The 24824-nt window shown below is 42.4% G+C and overlaps 2 protein-coding genes across 2 annotated transcripts; one reads left to right on the top strand and one right to left on the bottom strand.

The window, feature by feature from the left end:
* Positions 1–3286: 3286 nt before the first annotated feature.
* Positions 3287–14861, top strand: LOC139919840 (tetratricopeptide repeat protein 39A). Its single transcript, XM_071909697.2, has 18 exons — positions 3287–3528; positions 4788–4892; positions 5452–5583; positions 6258–6316; positions 6999–7066; positions 8428–8492; positions 8786–8885; positions 8970–9035; positions 9139–9247; positions 9506–9573; positions 10404–10463; positions 10817–10978; positions 11207–11298; positions 11461–11581; positions 11683–11794; positions 11976–12090; positions 12829–12945; positions 13909–14861. Exons 1-18 carry the CDS (start codon positions 3494–3496, stop codon positions 14018–14020), a joined length of 1698 nt encoding a protein of 565 aa, XP_071765798.1. The 5' UTR covers positions 3287–3493; the 3' UTR covers positions 14021–14861.
* A 120-nt stretch (positions 14862–14981) lies between these two features.
* gadd45gip1 (growth arrest and DNA-damage-inducible, gamma interacting protein 1) lies at positions 14982–17160 on the bottom strand. Its single transcript, XM_071909698.2, has 2 exons — positions 16760–17160; positions 14982–15701 (listed from the first exon to the last, which is right to left on the bottom strand). The coding sequence occupies exons 1-2, from the start codon at positions 17158–17160 to the stop codon at positions 15410–15412; spliced, it is 693 nt and encodes a 230-aa protein (XP_071765799.1). The 3' UTR covers positions 14982–15409.
* Positions 17161–24824: the final 7664 nt, after the last annotated feature.

Genomic DNA, 24824 nt, shown 5'->3' with positions numbered 1-24824 from the left:
AGTGTATTGTTCTTTCAAAGTTGATATTTCTCAGCATAAACAGACCATCCACTCTCACACCCTTAATGATTAATCAGCTCAGAAATTATGATCGACCTTTACCCAATTTAGTGAACCCAGTCCTATGAATACCTCTACACTCACAAATGACCTTGTCAAACTTTCAAGATGTTTGTTTGTCAGCCTTAGATGCAACTGCACCGTTGAAAACCAGGTCAGTTTGCATGGTTAAGACCATCTCCATGGCTCATCGATGCAACCTGGGCCCAGAAACGGGAGTGCAGAAAAGTTGCACGCCAGTGGAAGAAATGCAAGCTGCAAATACTGTATGACTTAATGAAAGACCAAATGCTCAGCTATCACAGTATAGTTAAGGGATATATACCTGTTAAATGATTATTAATACATATGAATGCATGCTTGGATTTGCCTGCAGGTGAAAAAAGAAACACATGATCTCCACATAGTCATTGTATCTATATGCTCACACTATGCCTGACAATTCCCTTCCCAGATCATGTACATCTGTGTACATGTGTGTTTGTATTCAACCAATATCTACTCCATAACTGTCCAGATACACCTACAGGAAATATGTGGAGCAGTCCACTGCTGCAAAACAGGAGACCCTGCTGGAGAAGAAACAGACCTCACATCTACACCATTCTCTGTAGCATATGCAAGTCTAGTCAATTTGTTTACCATTTATTAGGCATGACATTTCTACATGCTGACCAACATGTCTCATCCAAGTTTTGATTCTAACCTGAAAATGTAATTCCTTGTTCATAGGACGAATCCCCTTGTCCCTAGTGAAAACTATAGCCCATAATTTGCACATATTCCACGCTGCACTGTAAACAAGTAGCCTACTGTAAACAGCTACAACAGTAACTCACTGAATATGTCTCCACCCATTGTTTAATACTATGTTAAAATGAGCTGAGACATCAATTTTAAGTATCAAATATATATTAAGTGCTGTGGAAACTGCATTGTATTCACAGATCAAATCTCTTTGTAGTGGTTGGCTTTTCCATCTTGTCATAATAATACTACTACTACTACTACTACTAGCCTACTGCTACTACTACTACTACTACTACTACTACTACTACTACTACTACTAATAATAATAATAATAATAATAATAATAATAATGATAATACATTTTATTTATATAGCCCTTTCTCAATAACTCAAAGCACTTTATATCTTAAAAACAAAACAGCATTAAAGCAGCATTAAAAAACAGCAATAAAAATAGTTTAAGTATACTTAAAACTAACAATGCAATCATAAATGATATGCCTCTCTGAAGAGGTAAGTCTTGACAAGTGATTTAAAAGAATCAACACTGTCATAGTGAAAAGCATGTGGATTTGAAAGCTCTCCAGGTTGAACTACCCAAAGACCTGCTGTGTGAACAAGACTGGCAGCTTGTGATGGAACTGCACTCTCTGCTGGACTCAGGGAGGTACTGAATGAAACCTTCATTTGATGCACTGCATTTCTGTTAGAACAGTGTCTGTATTTAAATTACCTCTCTGAAGAAAAATATATTATATAAGTATTGATCAAGAATCAACCAATTGGCAAACCTAACTCTTGGTCAAATATTATGGTAGCCTACAAAAGACGTGTCCCACTGAGACACTGATTCTCATTTAGATTCTAGCTGTTTTAATTGATGCTTCACTGCTGTCAATAAACACAATGTCATGTGTTTTTCCCTAGAGTTGCTTTGGTAAGGTTGTCAGAGTGATCACAGACCTGGGATCAGTGTCACTGAGCTGAGCTCCTATAGCCCCACAGGGAACTGAAGCACTAAGCCACACAGCCTCATCTGAACTCTTTATTTTATTATGTGCCTTATAGAGTGGTGTATGGAGTGTGTGCACAAGCACTCACACACAAGCACACTGGTTCATTGCATTAAATTATATACAATCCTGCATTCCTCTGTTTGGGCTCTGTAACCCATAAATGTTATGTCTTGGTGATTTGGTAGATTTTTCTTGGCAGCCTCTTGCTTGCTGTTGGCTTAACCTCCATGATTGTTGCTATGACTTTTTATTTATATCGTTATAGAGATGTGTTTATATTTGATTGTTGCTATGACTGTCTGAATAGGTGTGTCACATAGGTGGAAGGACACCACCACTGATATATAGTTTAGCAACAGCCTATAGTTTATCTTCTTTAACGTGAAACTGTGTTTCATTGCATCACTGTTCTGCTGCAGTACAGTTATAAAGTTGTATGTGGTCTATTCAGAGTTCCATTAAAAGCTTCATAGGTTCTCTCGGAGAATGGATGTTTTGTTGTACTTTGGTACAGAAAGAGGCTTCTCTGCCAATATTGCACAAGGATAGGATTTATAGACGTGACGACGGCGCCACCATGTGGATGTACTGGCCACTGCAGTGTGAGCAGAGTGTCATGTGACGCTGTTGTCTATAAATATATTAGGAATCTGTATTTAATTTTTTCCCCCCTTGTAAGTGCTTTACGATGTTTTCATATTCATTTCCAGGATTTTAAATCTCATACTATAGTTGGCATGTTGTGATTACAGCTCCTGTCCACATGTCAGACCATGGCTCAATCCACAGAGCGGTGAGTGGTCTTAGCACCTGTGATGTTCAGAACTTATCAGCAGTTCTTAAATTAGGTTATGTTCATCTGCTGGTTTCTCAGGTCTGATCATTCCGTGTTTTCAAGTGGGACCACAATTGTCACACCTGCATCTTTCAGACTTGAAAGGAACATGAAATACTATTTGTTGCCATTATATGGAACTCATTTCACCGCTATTTACTTTTGGGGTTCTCCTTATTTGCTCTTGCACGGTTTACAATATAGGCTACTAAGAGGCCCGGAGACCAGCTAGGGAGCTCAGTGCGTGCATGGGGGTGGAGGTGGTGATGGGCATCCTTAAACAAAGGATATTGTCAGTGGCAAACCTGTAGTCTACATTCCTTAGTGTGTTTTTGTGTCTGCTGCTCTCTAGTATCACTACATATAACAACTATTGGTACAATGGCAGCCTCATCTCTTTTGTTCCAGATGTGAAACTGGAAGTCCAAATATTAAATAAACAAACACTAATAAAACACAACAAAAACTCAGATCTAATCAAACTGATTTCCATTTCAGCGTGCATCACTTTAATGGCCCTCTCCTGAGCAGCAGAGCTTTGTGTGTGCGTGGCAGTGGAGCGGCTGTCTGCTGCAGAGGAGGAGTCAGGCTGCTCTCTCATTGCGCACACTCAGACACTCAGCAGATGAACGCCTCTCTCTACCTTTGAGCACCTCAAGTGAATTTAACCAGTTACCAAGTCTGTAGAAACTTAATGCGAACTTTTTTAAATCTATCAATCCAATGTAAAAGTTTCGTTGTGGAAGTATATCGGTGAATGTATTGTCTTGTTCTGTCAGTACTGCTGTTAAGTTGCTGACAGGTGTTTGGGCACGCCGCCCGGAGAGAGAACATGTCCAATGGGAAAGACGCAACTGCGACGGAGAAGTAAGTAGGCAACTAAAGAAAATGATTGACATACTAAAACTTTCAATTACTGTCTCCTTACGCCGCTGCTGTGTCATGAAATGAAAGACTACATTAATTTTGACATGTACATGCCTGTTTCTCAGCTCTGTGGGTCAGTTGGTGAGATTATTTTAGTCAGGCTCCGTAAAAATACAAGAAAGAAAAGAAATATAAAGAATTTGCCAGTGCAAAATCATCAAATGTTATTTCCTCTTTCATTTGAATCCAATCGTGCAGTTTTAGTTTATTATTTCTTATATTAGTAGTTGCTGTTTATTGTTCATTCATTATTACTTCCTCTTAAAATAATGTAAAGTGATTTAGTGATAACAAACTCTACTCTTGATAGAATTCATTACAATTTATAATAAGAAAGGACAGATTCAAGGAGGCTGTATCCTGTAACTTCATGTGTGGAGCTGGTGATGCACTAAAGTCATCATATCAGTGCTGTATTACACGAGTTCAGCCCTCTGACCTGTCACTTTGCATAAGTGGAAAGCTATCTGGACGTATGTAACCCTAGGCAAACTGAAAGGCATCTTTAACATTGCTGCAGCCTGTTAACCTGCTCCTACCTGGACGACACATGGACCCTGTGTGTTCCCAGTGGAGCAGCACATGTTCCTGTGTGTGCACAGTGTTGACTCTGCAGGCAGCGGTGTTACCTCACCTCTGGGCCCCCCACAGCACTCAGCTCGGTCTTAGTTCAGGTCTTATCCCAGCAGAAAAGCTGCATGGATGGAGGATCTCTAGATACACCTTATCCTCAGGCAATAAGGCACTAAAAGGCCAATGACAACATTGTGTGTTTGCATGTGTGCTTGCATGCATTTCTGTTTATGTGCATGATTTCAAGCACGTACACTACCAGTCAAACGTTTGGACACATGCATTTTTCTTTATTTTTTACTATTTTCCACATTCTAGAACTAACTAGAAATAACACAAATGGAATTATGCAGTGACCAAAAAAGTGCTAAACAAATCAAAACTATCTTATATTTTAGATTCTTTAAAGTAGCCGCCCTTTGCCTTGATGGAAAGGCAAAGGCTTTGGAAAGAAATTCATACATAGGCGTCAACCTCACTATTTATATCTGTCTTAAAAAACACCTTTCAAGCATTTAAGCATAAGCCTTTAGATCAAAATGGCTTTAAGAGAATGAAAAACACAGTATATTGAATCAGGTGTGTCCAGACGTTTGACTGGCAGTGTGTGTGTGTGTGTGTGTCAGCTCCTCACAGATGACCCTGAAGGAGTGTCTGGACGAGTGCATGGAGGCCCTGGACCTCTTCCTCAACAACCACTTCAACGAGAGCCTGGAGAGGCTGCGTCCACGGTAACGGAATAACTAATAATATCCCGAGTCTTGTGTGTGTGTGTGTGTGGCTCTACAGGTTTTCAGCCGGCTCTTCTTACTGTTTAACTCCAGCCTGTGGTATCTACTTAAAGCCTTCGGTTTTAGCACATCAGCGGTGTGTTTTAGTGTGATGTCAGCAGTGTTTGGACTGTGGTGTTATGTCGTGTAGGAACGTTTTTTTTTTTTTGTGGTGTAAACTGTGAAGTGTTGCGCTTCCCGTCAGCCGAGGCATCGGCCCGGCCCTGGTAGGCTGCAGTCCTCCAGGATATGAAGTGTTTGCTGAAGCTGACGCCCAAGGCCTAACTGGCTCGACACCCGACAGAGCGGCAGCCCTGGAAAATAAACACTACGCACAAGGCAGAGCGGGACGGCGGAGGAGATATGGAGAGGGAGAATAAAGGGAACGAGGCATTTACTGGTCTCTTATCTTTTTTTGCGAGGGGAACATGTATTAGTCACACAGTTGCTCTCTCTCTCTCTGTGTGCTCACATATGATGTGCGTGACGTTGATCCTGTGCTCCCGTGTTTCCCATGCAGAGCCCGTGAGAGCATGTACCACGCTCTGATCTACGCTACAGTGCTGGAAATGCAGGCCATGATGACTTTCCAGCATGATGACATCAGCAGCGCAGGGAACACCATGAAGAGTGCCCAGGAGGTCTGTCAGAGGTCAGGAGGTCTCTGACGCTACAGATGATTTAGTCCCAAATAGATCATCCCACTCTTATTTAGTAGGACGGGATAAGAAACATCACATCTCAAATCTCACATCGTTTTTTGTATGGGTTTCTCCTGAATTTCAGTGTTGAATCACGACATTTATCATCATTTATTAATCTTGACAGTAGATCTTCAGACATTCTTAGAGATCTAGAAATCCACAATTCATGATTGAAATCAGCTTTTCCAAGCATATTGCAGTCAAAATGTAGCTTTGTGGCACACTGATGCCTTAAAACTAGTCAATCCTGGAGCCTCTCATCAGTAGCTCTGCTTGAGAGTTGTCTTCAGTGTTATACACAAGGATGAAAGCCCCTTACTTAGCACTTTACCCTCCAACTGACCCATTGCTCCACAATCCATGATCCGTAACAGGCAAATGAGCGCATTTGCATGGGAAGTAGCCCGGTCTCGGACACTGCTGGAATTTGACTCTGTTTGCATGTGAGGAGCAATAACAGCGGCTGGTCAGACATTCACACATTTGATTGGTGGAGATGGCGGTCTGATGATCACTGTCTCACACAAGACATTGTGGTTAATATCTTACCAGGACTAATAACACTGTGCCTTCAGTTGATACTGAAGTGATGTTATGTGATGGTTTGATTTCAATGTTTCAGGTTTCGACGGAAATCCCCAAGTTTGAATAACAAGTCAACTGGGGAATCGCTCACTGAAGGTAAAGGGCTTAGATGTGTCACTCTCGCCGTATTAAAGGAAGCAATCCACCCTAAAACACTTCAGCACTGTTAAAAAAATGTGTCTATTTCCAGCACAGCTACATTGAAGTTTGATAGCAGAAAAAATGTCAGGTTTATCAACAATAATCGTCAGGTTTTGGTGTCAGTCCCTCAGAATCACAGAGCGAGGGCTTCTTTCTAGACTCTTTTACACCGATGTTCAACAATCATACAGTCAAGAGGCAGAGAGACCAATTTATCCACAGACAGTAGCCTCAATAGACCAGAATGCAATGCAGCCACAAGACATGTTGCATTTTAGTAAGGGGTGCGACTTGATGGAACACCTCTCGCTCCACTATCGCTATTGCAGTTGCGCTCTCCACCTACACATAAAGCCAACAGCTGAATACAACAAGTTCAGGCCCATTCTCTGGAGGTTGTTGAAAATCATTCTGGGAAATCAGTAGCTGAAGTAAAACTAGATGAGGCAGGCTGAGGGAAAGTACGTACACCGTCATACATTGATGATATCTAACAATGTAAGAGTATCTGATGGTGGATGTTTCCTTTAATACTTATTGACCTGAGCAGTTTGTCTTATTGACTGTTTGTGTGTGTGTGTGTGTGTGTGTGTGTGTGTGTGTGTGTGTGTGTGCGCGCGTGTGTGTGTGTTTGCAGAGCAGCTCCATGCTGAAGTGTGTTATGCTGAATGCCAACTCCAAAGAGCTGCTCTCACATTCCTACAGGTGCAGTAACACACTTCCTCATTCCAGGACAGAACTATAGACCTACTGTATATCCTCTCTTGTGTTTCCTCCAAGGCTCTGTGAACACACACCACAAGATGATTTTAACAATGCACCAAAGTTTCCACTTAAGACTTAGGAAAGCCCCTGATGACAATATGGCGTTACCTCAGTCATCTTAAATTTGTGGTTCTTGGTTTAGATAAAGTCAAAATTCTAATCCAAGTATCTCTTATCCAAGTGAATATATTGGGGGTTTGGTGCGAAAGGGGTGAAAAGTGCCAAAAATGAGTATGATTATATATTTGGGAAGCTCTTGTTGAGCTCTATCTGATGGTCAAACAAACACATTTGTAATCATAAACAAAACTAAATCAAAGGGGAAAAAACAAAAGACTTAAAATATCTGAGAGGAAAGTTACTAAGATGTCACACAAAAGAAGATATGTGACTGTAGAGATGATTTTCTTAAGTGTAATTGCAGAAGAAGCACAACCTCTCATGGAACGAATAAGAGCAAAGGTGTGTTAAGAATTAGCATTTTTGAAGTTAATGCAAATTAAGCTATTATCATGCTAACTGGAGTAGTTTATTCTGAAACACTCATGGCATAAATTAACCCATCATTTGCTCACTATTCTTGACATTAAAAAAACAGCTAATTATGTCTTCAATCTGCATACTGTATTTAAGAACTTGGATAAGGGTATCTGGGCACATCTGGCCTAACCACAGCAACACAAGGTATCATAATACATTATTAGCATTGCCATACAGTGTCTGATAGAAAACTAGTCAGGAACGTTTATAAGACACACTTAAATTCATTATAAGTAACATCTGTAATATCTTATGAGTCAGTTGTAGTCAGGGATGCAGTGGAGGGTAAGCCCACCCAAACCTTGTTTAACCACCTTTTAATTTGTGGAGCAGAGTTTAACCAATTGAACCATTGAATTATGTTATTTATGCCTTAAGCTCATAGACATGCAATGCAAAAAGAACTGGTATGTTGGTGCAAAAAAGACACAAATGAGTTTTTAGATACATACTGAATTTCAAAGTTGACTTTTGAAGTTAAGTTTTTAGAAAATAAATTGTTTTTTATGGAACATCATTTTTCTGAATCTTAATCTCTTTAAAAGTATCACGTGTTCCTAAATTATACTTTGAATAAAAAAGATGCAGTCATATAAAAGCAATTTTTTTGCTCCCCTGTAAAATTTGAAAAATGTCTTTTACTCCCCTTTTGCTCAAAACCCTCCACTTTCCTGTCCAGCATTATAAATCTGTCTCTGTTAATGGTCCTAGTTCAGTTATTAATAAAATATTTTTTTTATTTCCTCTCATTTTTCTTGCAGGATGAGAACATGGTGAGTTTTATCAAAGGAGGAATCAAAGTACGGAACAGTTACCTGATTTACAAGTAAGTCCACAGGAAAGACGGGGAATAAACTTAAGGAATATAAAGTTAGTGGCAATGGCATGTAATATGAATGTGCACTGATAGAAAATACATATCTGACTTACAGTTACTTAGTACAAGAGAGTTTCCACAGTTGTTAAAACAATAATGGACACTTTATGTAAAGAATACATGCTGTTACCAGTGAATTTAGATATGCTTTTTTGCATATTCAGATGTTATTATGCTCTATTATGCTATTATGCTGAATTGTGTTGTCAAATTACTTTACATCATTGCCTTTTATCACCCAGAGAGCTGCATACCTACATACAGTCTCATGGCTCCCTCAAAGGACCCAGCCACATCCACTTAGAGGGAGGAATAGCATTTGGAATAGGGGCATTTAACTTGGTACGTAAACACAAGCAATCTGGAACACCACTAGCTGATGAGATGTGTGTATCAATTTGTTTATCAATTCTTCTTTATTTCCAGACTCTCTCCCTATTTCCTGCACGGATACTTAAAGTCTTAGAGTTCGCAGGCTTCTCTGGAGACAAGGTATGATATGAGTATGAATTTCCTCCACATATATATTCAGAAGTCTTTCCCTCCCACACTCCCTGACCAGCACAGTAACTCTTCCATGTGTGGTCCTGTGTAGGAATACGGTCTGTCCCAGCTGCATGCCGGTGCGACAGCGATGAACCTGCGCTCCATGCTGTGCGCCCTGCTGCTGCTCTGCTACCACACCTTTCTCACTTTCATATTGGGTATTACTGTACAACATAAACACATCATATGGATCTGAGATCATGCAGATCGTATCAGAAGATCCTTTCACTTAATTTCACAGATCCTATTTTCCCCTCCAAGGAAGCATTCTGTACGATTCATTTGGGGATGAAAAATGTAGTGAAATTGAAGTGAAAGCAACCTTTATAGCAACCAATTTTACCGTGACATTCTACTGTTATGAACAAACTCGCATGACAAATGATCTCATGTCCTCATTTTCCTCCTCTTCTCAGGCACAGGTGAGGGAGAGGTGGCTGATGCTGAGCAGCTGCTGAAGCCTTTCCGGCTCCGCTACCCGCGGGTGAGTGGAACTGAAGATTGTCTATTTAGAAGATAACTCACTCAGTGGTAAAATATTCAATACTGCTGAAAATATTGCGATATTTACAAAGTATCGCGATATTCGATATTATCAGATATCCAAATTTGCAAATTTGACCCCACTCTTTTACTCAATCTTTCCTTCTCTCTACCTGCCTCCTACACTTCCTCATGCCATTATTCTCTCAATATTCTTTTTCACACCTTCATTGCGTCTTACGTCGACACTTTCTCATAAATCCCTCCTTTCCTTTCATTCACATTGTGTTTCTTTTCCTCTTTCTCACACTCTTTCGCACCATTCCTTCTTTTCTTCTTCTACCACGTCAATCCTCCCACACCCCCTGACTCTCCCACTCAGATTTCACCTGGTGCACTCGATCACTCCACCTTCCACTCGTCACACAATCCCTCCTGCACCCACTAACCTCCTCCGCTCTCTCACACCATCCTTCCTCCGCTTGACTTACACTCACACACCTTCACTCTATCGCTCCTTCCACTCACATGCTTCCACATTCACAATCCCTGTCTCCACTCCACCTTTTACCCACATGCCTGCCCAGCCCAGAGAGCAAACTCAACACTGTATGACACAACATGTACCGGTACAAGCTGACAACGTCTTGGCTAAACACCATCAAGAATAATCAGTATACAATGTGGGTGCTTGCTGATTGATAGGAACTTAACGCACGTTATATTACATAACTGAGCACAGGATGGTTAATTTTCTAGACTCCATACTGAGCAACACTAGAGGTTAAGACTCAAATTTTATGACCCATCATTTTTCTCTCTTCTATCCAGGGAGCGATATTCCTCTTCTTTGCAGGCAGGACGGAGGAGATCAAGGGGAACATTGATGAGGTATGGTTCACAAAATGTTTTAATAGCATGACTTGAAAGAATGATGGCAAATGTTTAATTTCCTGTACATGTAATGTTTTTAATATGAGCCAATTGGGGGGATTGGGACATTTTTCCATGAGCCTTACATTACAGCGTGTAATGTAAGGTGTGGGTAAAGTGCTAAGCGTTAGTGGTATGGGTGTCCCAGGGAGGAATCAATTCCTTTACCCTGGTAGTGTTAGCGGCATGTTTTACCCACTGGACCAATTCCCAATGTTAATCTTTTATAGGCAAAATTCCTCAAATGCGTCGTCACGGTCAGATATCCTTTATTGTACTGTTAAAATGTTACAATGCGGCTGTGCCAACAGGCGGTGGCCCTCTTTGAGGACGGCTGCAAGGCCCAGCAGGCGTGGAAGCAGTTCCACCACATGTGCTACTGGGAGCTGATGTGGTGCTTCACCTACAAGCGAGTGTGGAAGATGGCCTACTTCTACGCAGACCTGCTGAGCCAGGAGAGCCGCTGGTCCAAGGTACAGAACACAAGACTAGGCCAGAGCTGACCAGAATGAACCGCTTGCTCCCCTAATATCTTTTCGGAAAACAGAAGCCAGTTGGATGATCTGTATAGTGACTAATTAATACAAAACTGTGTGGTTTCTTGTTGTGGTTAATCTATCTGTCACTTGGAGGCACCAAAAGAAACTGGATGGTGTAGTTGGACAAAATGAATGAATCCTCTCTTCTGTTTTCTCTCTCAGGCTATGTATGTGTATATGAAGGCTGCTTACCTCAGCATGCTGCCTCGGGATGAGGCCAGGCCTTTTGGGGAAGATGAGGTAGTGCTCTTTAGGTAAACACACCCACAGTTGTCCCACAGTGTGTCTTAGAAACACAGACAGAAGAAGAAGAGTTAGAACAAGAAGTCAATGCCACATTTAATATTTCCCTTTTAAGGGACTCTCACACTAACCACCCTTTCTTTCCAAATGTGCCTTTACTCTTGTGCCTCCAGACAGGTGCCCACCTTCAAGCAGAAGATAGCAGGGAAATCTCCTCCAACTGAGAAGTTTGCCATCCGCAAAGCCAGGCGCTACAAGGCTCACAGCCCGGTCCGGCTGCCAGTGCCAGTGCTGGTGAGGCTACACACACAAACACACACACACACACACTGGCAGTATGTTTGACTCACAGTAACTTCTAATAGTTTTTTCCCTCATATTATGCTTTATTATAGGAGATGATGTACATGTGGAATGGTTTCACTATGATCAGCAAGCGACCGGAGCTGACTGAGGGCATGATGCAGACATTGGTGGAGGCAGAGCGCACCCTGCTGGAGTCTCCTGGTAATACAACTCATCACCACCTAGGTCCCAGGCAGTCAGAATTACAAAGGACAAACTACATCGCCTAAAACATAACTTTGGACAATATGTGATCACTTGAAAATCTGAAAATGTCTCTGCTGTGAGGATTCGTTATGACCTGGGTGGTGCTGATGGTGTCTGTCCACTTCCTCCTCCACAGGCAACGAGTATTCAGTGGATGACCGCTGTGTGATCCACCTGCTGAAGGGTCTGTGTCTGAAGAACCAGGGCCAGTTCCAGGCAGCTGAGGAATGCTTCAACAAGGTGTACACCAGGTGAGCTCTAGGATTAATTCATTTGGAACGGAGGGAAGTCAAGCCATGTGTTCACACTGCAAGCAACTTGAGAGAACAGCTGCTAGAAATCCATTCATTTTCTATTTTCGTCTTATTTCCTTGGCTGTCTGCATGGAAAAAGTGGATGCAGCTGTCATCTATTAGCACTGTTCAAACAATAGGAGTAATAATCCTAAAAAGTTGTCCAAGACCCTCCTAAAAAAGCCTTTAGACTTGTAGTATTTGCTCAGAATCCTAACTGCAGCTTTTTCTCATGTCTATCCTTTACTCATTAAGAAAAGTTCTAAGGGCAACTCTTAACTGCATGTATCAACAATGGGTGTAATGTTTGCTCAGAGATTATAAAACCCTCTAAACTCACCCATCAAGTCATACTGCGAATATTTGCATGGAGCTGAAGGATGACAGAGTACTCTTTGTTGAAATCACACTGACGTTTCTTATGACCAAGCCATGTCTGTTGATGTAAGGAGGAAGAGTTTGACTTCAAGTCAGTCTTGTGAGAACCATCTATACAAGCATACTGGGCTGTTTTAAAGGTTCATTACTTTATCTATGAAAACAAAACCCAGCTCATGTTGTTATATTGTTTATACAGCGTTACTGGAGATGTGGAATGTCTTTTTAATGGCAGATGGACCTACATGCAATATACTGTATTTATTTGATAAGTGGGTAGATTCAAACAGGTCATTCACCATCATCCTCTGTGTGCAGTGAAAAGAAGATCAAGTTTGACCACTATCTGGTGCCCAACTCTCTGCTGGAGCTCAGTCTGCTTTATATAGACCAGGGCAGGAGGGACGAGGCTGTCAAACTACTACACAAGGCCAAGTGAGTTACCCTTTACTGCACTTTCATTGTTCATACAAGGTCTTAGAAGCAGTCAAACCCTGTCACATCGTTAAAGTAAGATGATAATAATAACTTTATTTATATAGCACTTTTCAAAACAAAGTTACAAAGTGCTTTCCATAAAATAAAAGATAGGAAGAGCAACAGTTGCAATAAAAACCCAACAAAGGGAAAACAAAGCAACAAGTAAAGTAAAGATAAGGTAGAATAAGTCAGTGGGCCTTGTCCTATACATTTTCATTTACATTTTAGCCACACAGCTGATGCTCTTCTCCACAGTGACTAGTGCAATAGATCTAACAATCTGTATATTTATGTATGTTTAATAGAGAAACGCCAAGTAAAAGAACGATAGCTAATATAGGAGCAGGACCAGGTCCAAGTAGAGGTGGCTCTCTGCCTATCAACATATAGTTCTAATAGGCTGTCTTAAACAAAAAAAATTATATACTAACTAGGGTTCAACTGTTACAAGCTGATACCAAAATTTTTGTATTGAAGCTGCCAATGGACAATATTTTGTGTTTCCCCCTAGAATATTATTCTTGACAGGATGGAAAAGCCTCTGAAACAGCATTTAGACCATCATGTGACACTAAAACTCCATTGAAGCCCATACAAATTCATTTTGTTAGGGTTAGCAGCTCTTCGAGGCAGGGTGGCCCACCGCATCTATTCAATGGCAGGGAAGTTATGGGACAGATTAAATGAAGAACAACAAAAAACATTATTGAACAATTCAATGAATCAATAAAATGTGCAAAAAAAAAAAGAGTGTGTGTAGCTGTAGTCAGGGAGGAACCTCCACCGACTGGTTGATATCCAATATTTAATAAAAGGCCAATATCGGCCACGTATATCGGTCTAACCCTAATACTAACTTACATGGGGGTATAGCATCTCTTTTCTCTTACAATGTTTCTGTGCTGTTTCACCTTTCAGAAACAACTACAAAGAATACTCCATGGAGTCTCGTACGCAGTTCAGGGTGCATGCTGCTCTCGCCAAGCTCAAGGCCGACCCCGGGGACCAGGAGGAGATCACCCATCTATAAGGCAACACATTTCCTCATGACGGACGAGGCTGCACACACTGGACCCTCCCTTCCCCTCTGTGTTTAGTGCTCACACAGACTCTGTCTTTATTGCTGTGTTCAGGTACTCCAATATACTCCAATATCCCCATTCAGTCATTTTGTGTCACTGTCTGCGCTGACACACCGCTGGACAATAGTGCAAGACCCTCTCCTTCCCTGATTGGCTTCCAAGAGGATGAAGGTGTTCAATGGGGTTGGAGCTGTTAACTTCACTGCCATTCATTGGTTTACACAGACTTGAGTATATATATAGCCATCGTTTTATGGACAATGTTTTTATTCATGTTTACATTGAAAATGAAGGAACACTAAATCTTAATCAACAATTGATTGAACGCCACTCTGAATGGCCTTTATCCCTATGAAATGTATATTAATGGTTTTATTATACTGTACATGATTATTGCATAACTGAGTGTGTTTAGTTTACTGTGCTGTAGAGAGGTGTTTTGGAATGAGGAATCTTATAAGGTGTTAAAATGTTCGAGTATTTGCTGTTAAAGATACCCCCGACACAAAATTGTCCTTAAAAAACAACAGCTACTTACCATAGTTTACTGGCTTGAGTTTCCATCTGTCAGCAGTCAGTATTCTCATATAATGTAAAATGTATGCAGCAGCTGTTTACTGTTGTTCTAAACTCACTTTTTTGGGAGTCTTTGCATTAATTCATATTCATTGTTTGTATAGGCATACATGGATTGGCGTATGCACTTTCCAGACTACTGTTTTTACTGACTGTACAAAAATTATTTTGCGTAAATAAATTCTACATATTAACATCCACAATGTGTTTCTCTCTTAAATGGCACCAGAAATAACAGTTGTTTGTCATCTGATAATTTTGACATACTTATATTTTGGTAGACAAAACGGTAGAACATGCTGTTTGAAACGATGTGGACAAGTGGTCTGTACAGAGGTTCATTTATTACACTGATGGCTAAATGACTGTTTGGTTTGTATAGGAAGAACAATGTTGAGTTTGAAGACATGGAGAGGACAGTTTAACAAATACACACATTTGCAAAATGCATAACAGACATGGGTTGAAGGGTATTGGCAAATAAGTCTTGACATTTGTTTCCACCTACCTGGAGAAAAGATGATAGTTTACTGCATCAGGACAATTTACACAGTGTCAAGTAAGTTATTCACAAACAAGGGTTCTACATTGATTTTCAGATAGTGCGCTATAATTGTCTCATTGTATTGTCTTATGCAGCAAAACCCACCCACCTGGCTATCAGTAGGCCAAAACAAACCATAAAAAGTATTTGCAAATACTGTTTGACCCAGTTCTAATAGATAATTATGTCCATTAATTCAAAATGAGTGAGTCCAAGACTACGAAGAGGCAACAGGAGGAGCAGCAGGGGCTGCTGATTGCTCCTCTTTCAGTCTGCGTTTTATTATTTTCTTCTTTTTCTTCTCCTCCTTTTCAATTTCAGCAACCATTTCCAAGAACTTGGCGCTGCGGGGGTCCAGTGCGTAGCCAAAACGCTCCCGGGCCTCAGCCAGCATCTTTGTACGGCGGGCCTTCTCCTCTTTCTGCTTCACTTTAGACTCGCGTTTTTCTCTGCGCCAGTCAGCAATCATCTTGGGCATCTTGGCCATGTTGGCTGCTATTAGCTTCTCTCTGCAACGGAAAAGGAAAAAATTAGGATTAGGGATGTTAACCAGTTCGTCATGCACAGTGTAAGTACAGCTAGAGCAAGGAGAAGGCTGAGCACAAGCAGGTGCCAATTTCTATCTGTATATTTATACTGAATCCATGTCTTCCAAAGAATATATCTTTAGGCACTTTTAAAATTGATTAGTTACGCTTGTTATTACTTCCTATGGTCCGTCTCTTATAGTTGTTATAGAAATCGTCTGTTATAGTTGTACATCTCACCGCTGCATTCTACCATTTTCAAAGACACACTGGTTGGGCCTCTCTGGTGGTTCAGCTGGCTGAGGCACACTGCATGTAACAGGGTTCAAATCCAGCCTAAGACTTTTGCTTTCTTTGCTGTCACTCTACATTCTATACTATCAAGTCAATGCAAAAACGGCCAAAAAAAAAAAAAAAAAAGCTGTTGACAGAGCTTGGGGGAGCGTCACCACTGCCTTTCAACATTTTAAAAATTACATTGGATGGCTCCAAAGGAAGCTACGATTACCTACAGATCCAAACAAGATGACATACTCGTTACCGATTGGCCCAGAGGGACACTGCATCATTCATGAGGGGGACTGTTGTCTTACTGTTCGTGTATGATAATATGCTACTGACTCCAAACATAACAAACGTGACATAAAGTATCTACCTTACTACGGCTCCATGTAGGACGGGTTATAATAAATGACCAAAGGCACAAGGGGAATAGCAAATTCAATAGCAATTCAATTGTTATGGGGAAATGAGTAGCCTACAAAATGTAAAGCTAGCTGAGGAATTAGCTGTATGTGGTGACTGTTAACAATACCAAAACTGGTAGACATGGTTATGGAGCTACAGAGAGTGGTACATAGACACAAGTTGACTCTGTGTGTGTGTGTGTGTGTGTTTAAATAGATCAGGAAAGAGGGAGAATACACACTTGACAGCAGCTCGACAATGAAACGAATTGTTGGGGTTAACGTTAGCATGTTTAGCTAACCTGGACTAGCTGTCCGATAATAGGGGCTAGCTATTTAACGTTAGCTACTTACTTTGCAAGTCGTTTTTCAGTCTCCTCCTTCTCCTTTGCCGCGATGTTCTTCAGCATCACCTGTAGCGGAGGATGCCATTCTTTCTCATCTGCAATAATCTCTTCCAGCTGGTCGGGAGAGGGCCACAGGGTCGCAGGGTCGATCCCCGAGGCAGAGCCGTATCTCCCGTAAAGCTTGCGGTCATACTTGGCCGTCTTCTGCCACTCCGGCGTTTCCTCGCTGTCCTTGTCTGGAATAAATGGTTTATGAAGGTCTAGTTTTAAGGGTTTAGGGTTATAGGTTGCGATCTGCAGTAGAAGCCCACATTGCGAGGTTGCAGGAACAACTGTTTTTAACGATGAAACCCCCTTCAAAGTCCAACAAAATATTGCTGCCCTCTTGCACAGCATGGATGCCGCCATCTTTCTGGGCAAGAAGGACCCAGCCCGCATCGTCATGGGTGGCTACTACAGTGCCTGTTCATTACTACTGACAATAATCACTCGTCCCACCTTGCTGCTTATTTTACATATATTATATTAAGTATTACTACACTGTATACCTAGTATAGCTAAATGCTCATGATTTACTGTGTCTTCTCTGTGCTCTGGTATGGTTTTTACGTTTGGAATAGTATAATGAGACCATAGATTTCAATTACAATTACAATTTACAATTTCCCATTTGGCAGACGCTTTTATCCAAAGCGACGTACACATGAGATTTTAATAAAACACAAGCAAGGTTCTAGTCAGGAGAGAACAACGAGAGTAAGTGCCATAAAGCTGAGTTCTGGTCCAACAGGACATACGAGATTTCACTACGCATATCAACAGAAATATTTATATATTTTTTATGGCTCTTTAATATGAATACAGCAGTCACAGGGATAGCAAAAATCAGTTTCCTTTTATAGAATTCCAAAATAAATTATTTTTCAGAGCCCCATAATAATTCTAGTTCTGTTGCATTTTGAATTGCACCTCAGTTGGAATTTTGTGCTGGAAAATCATAGGCCCAACTAACATCGTAAGCCCATCACCTGGTAAATTAATCAGTTTCAGAGGCAGTCTCATTGATTTTGACTTTAAGAAGGCTAAATTCAATAGGGGGGCATTTTTCCCTCAACATCCCCCTTGACTTGGAAGCAGTTGTGAGCAGGTGGGCAATAGCCAGCGCAGCAGAGCAAGGAGGGAAGCCGAGACTCTTTTAACACCCTCTTTGACCATTTAGGGACCGCTGGGCAGGGGAATAAACCAGGAAACCTACTTTGAAAGAAAGGGCCTTTGTTTTAACCCCCTTAACCCCACCTCCTCCTTCCTCTTTTAGCAGCCTCCACCCTCCCTCCAACTTTTATATTTGATTTCTTTTCAAGAAGGGGAGATAGAACAAATGGGGTTGCTCTGGAGTGCGGCACTTACAGAGACAGATGTCATCGCTTTTGTGTTGCGGGAGCGCGCAAAGCTCTCCATCGTCATTAAAGATGTAGGGTTCCCATGGCAGGGGTAGCAGAGGGCTGGAAGTGGAGGTGGGGGTGGGCATGACAGAGGCTTAATTTGGCTTAGGAGCGATGCGGTGCCAAGCCTGGGGCTTTAGGGATCACATCAACGTCAGTCACAGGCAAATAGGCTTGTTAGCAGTTAGACGATAAGGGGATGGTGGCAAGATGACAGGTCTATTTCTGAGTGAGTAAGTGAGTGAGAGGGATGGGTGGTGTGGTAATACACATTGAACAAAGTTAAGTAGGACATACTCACTTCTTAAAGGACATGACTGCCACTGGTCACTTAAACTGAATTCTGACTCCATCACCTCTTGAAATAACATTTGTCAAATACGCATTTAATTTGTATAAAACAGTACATTTATGTTGAATGCAATGTGTGGGGGCTGGTTGCAGTCGGAGAGGTTGCCTGCATGGGGAGATGGTACATGGTATCTGCTGAGAAGCTTTGGCATATAAACTGAACAGGGGCCCAGCACTGAACCTGGGCCTCCTATGTAGGCCAGAGGTGCAAGGCCACATTTACATTAGGATTAAATTCCACTGTCCCACAGCCTCAACAGGAGTGCCAACAGTGGCCATCCATATGGGGCGTCCAATTAAATATTGACATTGTCTCCACATTTTTATAAACACATGTAAAATTCATGCTTAAATCGCAGGACATGCTCATTGCAGTCTAATTTCGGTGACCCCTGCCACATTGCACCCTATTTAATCCTGTTATCACGGTTCATGATTTCACAAGTGGTGCCCCCTCGCAGCTGAGGTTCAGCCACTCAAGCAGGATGCCATGCAAAACTTTCACTTTCACCTACTTTGAACTTGGCAGAGAACTGGGCTAAGGCACACAAAAAAGTCTTGGGCATATTTTTTTTTACAAACTGTACTAAAATGTGAAAAAGAATAACTTAATTTTCATATATTACTGAATCAAGAAAGATTATGGGATTTTCTCTATAATAATGTAAATGTTTTCTCCAAATACTCTCTCTCTCTGTCTCTCTCTCTCTCTCTCTCTCTCTCTCTCTCTCTCTCTCTCTCTCTCTCACACACACACACACACAAAGCCACGGTTTGGCTTTGCCTTTGATATGATGTTATTTGCCAAGCCAGTGTTACTATTTGTTGACACAAAGAAGAAATCATAATAAATTGGGTCTAAATGAACCACTCTTTTGTTGGCCTTAAACAATGAAAGGGCTTTACTCAGAATTTGGCACCAAGAATTAGATTTGTCAGCATCTCCCTAGAACGAGGGATGAGGACAAATTCCAAAAAAAAAAGAGAGCTGAACCCCAAAATATCCCATTTCCCGGTAATGACGACACACTGTGGCTATTCTTCACACGGTAAGAGAAAAAAGGACAAAAAAACTGCATGGTGAGATGTTTCCTCACAGCACTGGTGATAAATGATGTGCTTTCTGCAGGAACACCACACTCAAATTAATAAGCCAAAGGTAACATTTAACATTAATGTTCTCCTTGACAACAGGGATATAAATTGCCCATAGACTTGCTCATCAAACATGGAAAATCATCACCAATTTCTCAGTTGGTGGTAAACAGACAAAGGGACCATGATCCTCACAATAAAGAAATGTGACTGTATGGACTGTGGGAATGATCCATGTGCAGATTTTGTCACTGGAGCATAAGTTGTGGCTGTGATCACTCTTACAGCTCTCTGCAGGCTGCTTTTTAAACACCCCAACCGCCCCCCCACTAATGTTAAACTTGGACCTTGCCCAATTCAGAACTGCCGGCGTAAGCGGTCTTATGAAGGGGAGGTGGGGGGGATGGGGTTTGGGGGGGCTGATGGTGCGTGGGAGGGGAGGGGAGGGGAGGGAAGGGGAGGGGAGGGTGAGCCTTCAGTGGGGAGCAGCAGAGTATTTTACGGTAATGGATGTACCACATGGAGATCCAGTTAGTGATGTGTTTGGGGGCGCGACGGGAGGCTTTGGGGGCTCCGTTGCCCCGCCGCATTCTCCACTGAGTCTGTGGAAAAAAAGAGGCTGTGGCTTTTCTGAAAGATTCATCCACCTGGGCAGAGGGGCAGTGTGATGGAGAGATGAGGGGGACGGGGGGGGGAGCGGTGTAACCTACAGGGAGTCTTTATTTCTGCTCACTTTGCAGCAAAGAGCGCAGTAAAAATGGCAAGCTGGGACTCCCCGGGCCCCCGCTGCATTTCCTGTCTGTTGCCACATAATGGCTGTAACATTTTAGCGAAATTAACTTGCATCACAAATCTTTATATCTCACGCTCGTGTAAACACCTGCGGAGAAAGGCACACGTCCTTACACACATATACACACACCGGGTTTACATAAGGATTTGGCTTTACTTCACGGTCTATAATGGCAGTGGATTCCCATGGCAGTAAACAACTGTGCCACTCTCTGCCTCTGATACATTAAGATTTTTTTCTACAAATGATCAAATGGCCAGGGGGATTGAACAGATTGTGGTTTCGCAAAAAAAAATTAATGTGCCTGATTTGACAGATTTGTAAACAACCTTGATAACAGCCCCGAAATGTTTAGCTTTGGTGGAGCTCAAAGTCTCTCTTACCTCTCTGGGAGTCGTCAGGCCCGTGTCCCCGGCCCAGGGTCCTAATGAGATGATGAATGGGAGCATACGGAGTGATGGAGGCCCTCGATCCACCAGTGACTGCTAATTTAAGGGGAGATTCATCAAACGCGGGCCTGCACTCGAGTGCAGCTTCATAACACAGTGCTGGGGTCCAGTGAAGATGAATGGAGGTAATTATCAGCTCTACCTGTTCACAGCCGTCCTCCTCTTCTCCGAGGCTTCCTGGGGTTCCTGTGCTAGTCGTCTGTCTGCTGCTGCAGGAATGGCCCATGTTTATATCCAAGTCCGCTTTCAACTCATAGATCTCAACACTGACTGTAAAGTGAGAGGTTATTCTACATTATACTAATGCAGCAGTGTTGTTGCACTCATCTCACACCAAATGCGTGAATGCACTCTGCCTCTCTCTGGACATCGGCGTTGAAGGATTTAATCAGTCAAGGCTTTCTCCGCTGGTTCAGTCAGACTATAAGTGCTGCTGCTATCACTTGGTCAACAGAACTGTTACTGTTAGCACTTCCAGTTGGCATTGTTGTAATTTGTCATTGGTTCCTATGAAACCTCCTGCCAAAGGCACTGAATATGCTTACTTGCTGCCAAATTACTGGAATAGTCACCACTGATGGTGCAGTTAGGGATAATGTGACAGAAACTTTTACACTGCTTGAGTTTCATTTCCTTTTTATTTCTGGCATAGTAAAAACTGAAACACCTTGAGAGATTTCCACATCGGTGAGTGAGAGAGAGACGCTTTGGCCACAGCGAAACAAAGCGTCTCCAAGCCAAGAGATCCGAGGACAATATGGAAAATAGATTTGACCTCATGCGTTTTCGGCGTCCTCCTTCTGTGAGGAAGTGGGGTTGCTGAAAGACTTGTTCCAACCAAAGGCTTATCCAGGCTGTGCCACCTGATCCAACCTGGATCACTAAGACCCAGACACTCTGCTGCAGCCTGACAATCCCTGGTGCCCTCTGATCTCAGGGCGCTGAGTCATGGCACGTGCACGCACACACACACAGATACGGACACACACCCACACAGATGCACTCCCCTCATTTCTGTGATTTTGGGATAGGGGACTGCGGTGCAGAGGGGGAATTTAAGAGGGGGGTGCAAGTGGCACCAGGCTGGCGCAGACATCGCTCCCGTCGCTCCCTTAGCTGCGCCGGCACCATCTGTCATCTGCATGAACATCTGCAAACCCAAGGTGCCCTTGTCACCCAATGTTACAGCAGTATGTTTGGCTTTTCCATTAAGGAAACCTGGAGTGATTTACCAGAACAAACCCTATTAGATGGGATTGTGTAGTGGTGAATCAGCTGGGTTGCTGAGGCACATTAAATAGTAGGATTCCTCCTCAGGCAACGCCGCCTGCCTGTCTAGCATGTCTGGCTAGCATGACATCTCATCTACTGACTGACTGACAATTTGGCCTGAGTCTGCCGTTTCTTTATGAGCCTTGGCTCCTCCGGATTTCTTCCCGTCTCTCTCGTTCTACCGTAAAACAGATGGCTTCACCCCATCCTTGTTTTTAATCCGTCTCCCCTCTGTAAGAGCACTCGGGGTTATGACCAGAGCTGGAATCATGTTCATATTCACAAGATTATAAGAGACTTGAATGGCTTCACTGTGTCGTGGTGCTTTTGGAACTAATTTGTATCTGCATGATGTGTTAGGGCATCATCCTGAATATGGGGGAATAAATCTAGAATAAGAATATACTGTATAAAACATAGTCATAGTTCATGTTTCTTGTGGAAACCAGGAAGAATAGCTATTACCTTGGCAGTAACTAATGAGGATCAGAATAGAAGAATAGCCTTGTGTAAAGCTACTGTCAAAAAGCAGCCTACTGTAGACAGAAACAGACCATGAATGCTACTCTCCTATTAGATGCTGGGGAAGATATTTCCAGACACTGAGAACCGATGGCAGATGGATTGCTGTGCTAAGACTGGACAGTGTATTATTCACTGCTGCAGCTCTCTGGAGAGCGTTGCCGTCTATTGCATATGGTGCTGAGCTGGATTACAGCAACAAGATCAAAACAATATGCTCATTGTCCACCATGCGAGGATATAATCTCAAGGATTACTCTCCGATGAAACCGGCCGCAGCCTCTCTGGATGATGCAGAGTGATATGGGGGATTTTACGCAAGCCTTGGCAGAGAGCGCCCGTTTCCAGATTCCCCGATCTTTCAGACTCTAGAGTTTCATTCCATTTTTCCTTCTCTTTGTTTCTATTCTACACGAAGCTGGACGCAAAGCTTTACCTCCCACAGCTGCCTCTCAAAAAGAAATGTGCAAACACACATACACACAAATAGCGAGCTCGCCACCATCTGCTGCAGCGAGCGAGCGGGCGAGGATGCTTCTGTCCAGTTAGTTGTGAATTCGAAACAGCAGCTGAGAGGACACACTGTGCCCTGACCACACAGAGTGGCACCACTGCTGCCCGGCTGCCTGGCACAACAGACCCCATCTGACACACTGATGGATTCACACACACACACACACACACACACACACACACTGAAAGCTTGTGGGCCAAATTCACAGACATGGTTTAAATGTTGTCCGGAACTGAAAACCTATTTTTAATAGAATTTTTCACTAGATAGACATAGACATATATGATTCTATATTGTATGACTTTGAAACATGTCTGTGTAAAATTGGCTCATTGGTATTCATGGTGACACAACAGTCTCCCAAGGATATAGAGAGAAAAGAGGTGAATTGTCCTGGATTTCTCCCAAGATGATCCATGAAATGGCAAAAGTAACATAAAGATTTGTGGTTATGAACGCTTTACAATGTAAATTCTGGTGTAATAACTAAATTACAACCCCATGTTGAGAAGACAGAAAGAGGAAAGTTCATGTACCTCATCATGAACATAAGGCTTGTGGACCGATATTGAATTATCCTATTGTGGTCAGTCTTTCCCTCTTTTATATGTGGGTGAAAAACAGTCTGCACTCTTTGTAAGCAGGTTACACTCTTTGGGAAAAGCTTGACAAGTGTCCTCTAAAAAAATGTGCAGTTGAACAGCAGAAGAAAAGAGGAATAGGTATCAAGCAGGCATAGACACCGAGCATACAAAAAAGCACCCAAACAAACACCCAGGGAGCACAACATTCAAGATCGGCCAAGAAGTGTCTGGCAGAGAGGGGCCGCCTTTGAAAAGAGCACCTGCATGGTGTAAGACTCTCCACAGCAAGAGCACAAGCCTCAACAACTCTTTCTAACAGTGACAGACACCGGGCTTCTCATGCGGCCTGGGAGAGCCAGTTTGTGCTGCCCGACACAATCCTCATCTAGACTACTTGATGTTCGCTCATTTGCAATTTGTCACCTGGCTTGTTTACTTTCTTTCCGCTCATTTAGGACTCACCTTTGTCCTAATGGGCTCATTAGCGGCGGCCTCGTTCCAGGAAGGAACCACAGGTTAAAGTAATGAGACGAACCGCATCTCTGAACCGAGAGACGCGGCTCAGGCGCCGCGCTTTAAATGAGGCTTGGCCTCCTCCTCATCGGGGTAAAGCGCACAAAGAGGAGCCAACAATATGGTTTCACTTTGGTGTCAATATATTTTCAGAAGTGATCTATAGTTAGCTAGTAAAAATTGATATTTTTAACAAGAAACGGCCTTGTCTTCGACGCACAACATGTTCACTCTATAATTAGATTCCCTCCCTCTCTGTCTCTGCCCAGCAAAAAGGTTTTGGGAACATCCTGTTGACTGTTGCACACAACATTTTTATTTTAACCGACGTGCTTACACCACATTTCATGCAGGAGCAGGTCTGTACCGTGGAACATAAATTTGATGTCCCAAAGGTCTCCGGTTTCTGGCAGCTGCAGCCTCTCCTAGGCCTTTTTATGGGCGTTTATTGACACCTATTCCTCCACTGAGTGAGCCTTGACTAAAAGAACATTTGAAAACAAAAGTTGCCTCAGGACCATGAGGTACCAGAGTGAC

This window comes from Centroberyx gerrardi, chromosome 7 (genome assembly GCF_048128805.1).
Source record: "Centroberyx gerrardi isolate f3 chromosome 7, fCenGer3.hap1.cur.20231027, whole genome shotgun sequence".
Classification (NCBI taxonomy): domain Eukaryota; kingdom Metazoa; phylum Chordata; class Actinopteri; order Beryciformes; family Berycidae; genus Centroberyx; species Centroberyx gerrardi.
This window is presented reverse-complemented; position numbering and strand designations above follow the sequence as displayed.